The sequence below is a fragment of the Nicotiana sylvestris genome, chromosome 12 (assembly GCF_000393655.2).
Source record: "Nicotiana sylvestris chromosome 12, ASM39365v2, whole genome shotgun sequence".
In the NCBI taxonomy this organism is placed as follows: Eukaryota; Viridiplantae; Streptophyta; class Magnoliopsida; order Solanales; family Solanaceae; genus Nicotiana; species Nicotiana sylvestris.
Window position 1 is genome coordinate 144,546,788 of NC_091068.1, and position 5,894 is coordinate 144,552,681.

The following is a 5,894-nucleotide window of genomic DNA, read 5'->3' on the forward strand; positions in this document are numbered from 1 at the left end:
TAAAATACCCTTAACAAAATATAGTATATACCAAAATAACCCTTAAACCTAATACTTAGGATATTAATTTATAAATATTTCTTCTTATTTTTAGGAAAATCTTCTAATATATAATGACTTTAGGGGTGAATGTTTTTATATTTATTGAAGGAATTTTAATATATTTAACTTATATTAAAAGAATTAAGTACTTTTTAATTTTATTTTCATATTTTACTTAAATAAAATAATTTTTTTTTTTAATTATTGCATGTAATAACAAAAAATTGATATTATTTATTTACTTATATTTTTAATTATTAAGTAAATCTATTCATGTCCTTATTCGTAATTTGACACTTAAAAGCACTTTCTAAAAAGTTTGGCTAAACACAAATTATTTTTCAAAAGTGTTTTTCAGACTGATTAGTCAAACACAAACTGCTTCTCTCCAAAAGTACTTTTTTCAAAAGAACTTTTAGAAAAAGCACTTCTCAAAATAAGCTGATTTCTCCGGCTTGGCCAAACATGTTATTATAAATATATAGACTATACCCTTTTTATAGACATTCTCTACAGTGCATCTTCTAACTATTCTGCTTTCCTTAGTTTTGAGGTATGCCCTTAACATCTTCTCTTTCATATCAAGTGTAGTTCTCTTTTTTTTTTTTTTGAGGTTATTGTTGACTGTTAATTCTTGCTACTGTCACTACTTTGTTTTCCTTTTAATGATTGTTGGGTTTATGTTTTTCTTGAGTCGAGGCTATCAGAAACAACATCTTTACCTTACATTACCCTCCCAAGACGACCCCACTTGTGAGATTTCGCTGGTTATTGTTATATTGTTGCATGTTAATTCTGGGATTTTCTTGATTTTCTTTCAAGTACTTTATAAATGAGGTCAATTTTCTGTTAAATGAGTAGGTCTGCATATAGAACATTGAGTTGAATGAATGATACAAGTTTTTGCTGCCCCCTTTTATTTTTAATTTTTTAAAATGAATCTAATGGTGGCAAGAATCCAAAGATAGTCCAGATAATCTGGGATAATATTTCAATCTTTTCTTTCATACTCCATCTGTTTCAAAAAAGATTAGCATTATTTCCTTATTAGTCACACAAATATTACCCGTACATATAGCAAGGCTGGATCTTGATTATAGACTTGAGTGAGTAATGCAAGTTTTTGCTACCCCCTTTAATCTTTTTAACTTAAGAATCTAATGGTGGCAAGAATCTAAAGATAGTCCAAGATAATTTGTGATAAAATTTCAATCTTGGTAATCATGATTTAATATTTATTTTTCTTTAATTCCCTTGTCAATGTCTCTTATCTTTTTTATGGTTTTTGAGAATCTTGTGTGATTGTTTCACATTTAGAGCTTAGAAAGTGTATATGGTTTAACACAGATACATATAATCAATCATAGTTGGTATTGTTGACAATGAGCTTTAATTTGAGAACTTATGAATTAGGTTAAAATGGATCCAAGGTTCAATAGTTTTCCAACTTCTATGAATGGATTCAGCCTGGAGAACCAATCCTTACCCATTTCTTCGAATCGTTGGAAGAATAATGAGCCAAGATTTGAAGCTATTTATCAAGATCAGAAGCTAGTCAATGGTCCAAGATTTGAAAATAACTTTGTCCCAAACAATGTTGGTGGAGTTCAATCAGTTTCTAATGACCCTTTACCAACAAGCAGCAACAAAGCATTGACTTCTGATATTGGTGCTGAGGATGAATACAATGAAGACTTTGATTTCTCTGATACGGTTTTGAGCTATATAAATCAGATGCTTATGGAAGAAGATATGGAGGATAAGACACATATGCTTCAGGAGTCGTTGGAATTTCAAGCGAAAGAGAAGTCATTCTATGAGGCCCTCGGCAAGAAATATCCACCTTCACCTCAGCAAAACCTGTCGATTACTTACCAGAACGATGAGATACCAGATGAGTACTGCTCAGGAAGTCTGTATAATTTTACGAGTAATAGCAATGACAGTAGTGGTTACCTTATTGATCCAACAGTTATTAACATTTCCAATGATCTTGATTCCTCTTATGTACAAGGCCTTTCAGTTTGTAATGGTACTTACTCTTCGATTAGCTCATCGAGTAGCTTAAATAATATTGTAGATGGGTTCTTAGACTCTCCTGTAAGTCCTCTTCATACCCCTGATATATATAACGACAGCCACCCGATTTGGAACTTTAGGAAAGGAGTGGAAGAAGCAAACAAGTTCCTCCCAACTAATATTAAGTTGTTGGACAATGTGGATATTAATGACTTGTTGCCTCTGGAGAAAAGAGGGGAAAGTGGTTATGTGGCTGCTCGGGTAGAGAAAAGGTATGCGGGAGAAACTTCACCTACAGAGCCGAGAGGGAGGAAGAATCCTCATAGAGATGATAAGGATTTACTAGAAGAAGAAAGAAGTAGCAAACAAGCTGCTGTTTATACAGAATCAACAGTTCGTTCAGACGAGTTTGATATTGTTTTGCTGCATAGCTTGGGTAATGGGAAGGAAGCGTTGGAAGCTTATCGCGAGAGCTTGAAGAATGCTAGAATGAAAACTACGGTGCAGAATGGGAAATCAAAAGGATATAATGGAGGGAAGGGCCGCGGCAAGAAACACAGTAGTAAAAAGGAAGTCATAGATTTAAGGACTCTTTTAATAAATTGTGCACAGGCTGTTGCTGCTGATGATTGCAGAAGCGCAATTGAACTGCTGAAACAGATCAGACTCCATTCATCTCCTTTCGGAGATGGCAACCAGAGATTGGCTCATTGCTTTGCGGATGGTATGGAGGCACGCTTGGCCGGCACTGGTAGCCAGATTTATAAGGCCCTTGTCAATAAAAAAACATCAGCAGCCGATTTTTTAAAGGCCTATCACTTGTATCTCGCGTCATCGCCATTCAGGAAGCTTTCGGGTTTTGCCTCAAACAAGACAATCATGACAAAAGCAGGGAATGCTGCAAGGGTCCATGTCATTGACTTTGGTATCCTCTATGGCTTTCAATGGCCTACGCTTATTCAACGTATCTCAGCTAGAGAAGGTGGGCCCCCAAAGCTTCGCATTACTGGTATAGAGTTTCCTCAACCTGGTTTCAGGCCTGCAGAAAGGATTGAGGAAACAGGACGCCGTTTGGCTGATTATGCTCAGACCTTTAATGTACCATTTGAATACCATGCAATTGCAAAGAAATGGGAAACTATCAGACTTGAGGATCTAAAGCTTGAAAAAGATGAATTTCTTGTCGTCAATTGTTTGTATAGATTTAAGAACTTGCCTGATGAGACCGTGTTAACTGACAGTTCGAGAACTCTTGTTCTCGATCTTATAAGGAAAATCAATCCAGACATTTTCATCCATGGGATTGTCAATGGGGCTTACAGTGCCCCATTTTTTGTCACGCGATTTCGTGAGGTCCTTTTTCACTTTTCTGCACTTTTCGATATGCTGGAAGCTAATGTACCACGTGAGTCTCCAGAACGAATGTTAATTGAGAGAGAGATCTTTGGGAGGGAAGCCCTGAATGTCATAGCTTGCGAGGGGTGGGAAAGAGTCGAAAGGCCAGAGACATATAAGCAATGGCAAGTTCGTAATCTAAGGGCAAGGTTTACACAGATACCTTTTGAACGGGAGGTCATGAATCGGGCAATAGAAAAGGTGACATCAAGCTATCACAAAGACTTTGTAATCGACGAAAATAACAAGTGGCTATTGCTAGGGTGGAAAGGGAGAACAATATATGCATTATCTTGTTGGAAACCTATTTAAGAATCTGCAAGCTATGTTGCTCGGATTCTCCGAAAATGTTTCCGGGTGCGTGTCGGATCCTCCAAAAGTAGTATACTTTTGGAGGATCCGACAAGGGTGTGGCAGCATTTTGGAGAGTCCACGTAACATAGTGTGCAAGACATGTTTTTAACATGCTTTCTTTTGAACATAAAGTTGTCTTTCCACATATTTGGAGAAATCAAACAATACAGAGGTAAATCTCCTGACCTATTTCACATGTTCTCTTCTTGTTCCAATTCATCTTTAACATTAAAAAGTGACTGAATATGCCACCCATGCAGGTAACGGGCAAGTTCATGCTGTTGTTAAAGCTAATAAATATTTGCTCACACGAGCGACACAATGTTTATTTCGTTGCTAAGATGATCATTCAAGGTGAGGCTTCAGAAAATATTCTTGCCAACCGATGATGAAGTTGAATTATCAGCATATAATCGTTGCTGCAAAGTGTGTAGCACATACCTGCTACCTTTCACCTAACTCTGGTCATCATCGAGTTTTAGGCAGATAGGAAAAGATTACCTAGTAGTATTTTTTGTATCTATTGGAACTTAATTTCTAGTCTCTCAAGACCTTTTATCACATTTCACTGCTACACCCTGGGGTGCCTTATGTGCAACGCGTTGTTATTAAACATTATTATCTTGTCTGTTTTGCTTCTTTATCCATCATTTGGATTTCCATTTGAAAAGAGAACAAGTTTTGCATAGCCTTGTATTTAGGCTGTCAAATGGTGTGTTAACTGACAAATAGCATATACAGAATTAGATGCAATAGATCACTTCTCTTCTTAGTTCAATCCCAATGTTCATTGTTTTTTTCACGAGCATAATTTCTGCCACGGCATGCAACAATAATCTGAAAAATGGCAATAAAACTTCTCAAATATTAATCAACTTCATCTTTTGGATTGTCAAGGTTCAAAGTGCTTCTTGGTTCGTAATTTAGAATTTTAACTTATCACAGTTTACAAGAGAATAATTAGCTACCTCCTTGTAAGTAGACTAACTCGTTTATAAGAAATGCCCCTTGTATTATCTACAATCAATTCAACAAGTATTACTTCACATTTTCTCTTTCCATACGGTATCAGAGTCTTACTTATTTTTATAATTGTACTAGTCTCGACTCTTGGGTTGACTATTTCAATGCCATCACTCATTATTTCGATGATCTAGGGTCACGGTCTAGTGTTACGGTCTTTTCACGTCAAGAGAATATTGTGTAGAATACTCTCCACTTAATTGTAGAATAATCACTACTATTTTAAATTTTGCATAGAAAATGTACTAACTTTCTTGCAGGGGCGGATCTACCTTGTCGGACCGGGGTGGCACGCCACCCGCATGCTTCGACAAAAATTCTTAATATATATGTTGATATCTATGGAAAGTAAGCTATATATATATAAAGTGGCACCCGGATTACACAAACAGCAAGCGGGTGCCATGGTTTTGACTTGATTTTGAAGTCTGTAATCTACTGCATGGTTCTGGGTTCAATTTGCTGCAGTAGCAAATTTTACGTTTCTTTGTTTTAAGATCTTTTTCCTACTTATTAACCCTAGATTTCCCTCTTTTTTCTTCCGGTTGTTTGCTACTAAATCCCTCTATATTCTTTCTTTGTTTAAATTTCTATACATTAGTATTCATTTTGCTCCCTACAATTATATCTTATTTCATAAGCAATTTCTTTTGATACGTAATTTTAAAATTCTAATTAATATATAGTTTCTCTCTTTCTAGTGATACAACATTAATTTATATATTGGAGTATAATTTTACAGTATCATTTGTTGGATTTTGAAAAAAATATCCTGATTAAGAGAGGTTTTAAATTGATTTTCATAGATTGATAACTTTAAAATTTTGCCTTTGAAAATAATTCTCATATGACTCAACAATTAAATTGAAAAATTAACCCAAGCATAATGATTAATTAATCAAATCAAACATTATATAAGCTACTCTTTAAGAAAAATTTCTAATTGCATGCGTACTTTCATGGATAATATCTTTTCGTACTTTTATCTGGAAAATAGTAAATCAAGCGTAAAAAAATTGAACTAAAATTGAACTTATTTGCATTTTTTAAATAAAAGACGT

General features: G+C 35.0%; 1 protein-coding gene across 1 annotated transcript; it reads left to right on the forward strand.

Annotated features, from left to right (window-relative positions):
- Window positions 1–553: 553 nt before the first annotated feature.
- Window positions 554–4,457, forward strand: LOC104250076 (scarecrow-like protein 9). The gene is made up of 3 exons (XM_009806620.2): window positions 554–595; window positions 1,456–3,982; window positions 4,071–4,457. The coding sequence occupies exon 2, from the start codon at window positions 1,462–1,464 to the stop codon at window positions 3,766–3,768; it is 2,307 nt and encodes a 768-aa protein (XP_009804922.1). The 5' UTR covers window positions 554–595; window positions 1,456–1,461; the 3' UTR covers window positions 3,769–3,982; window positions 4,071–4,457.
- The last annotated feature ends 1,437 nt before the right edge of the window (window positions 4,458–5,894 follow it).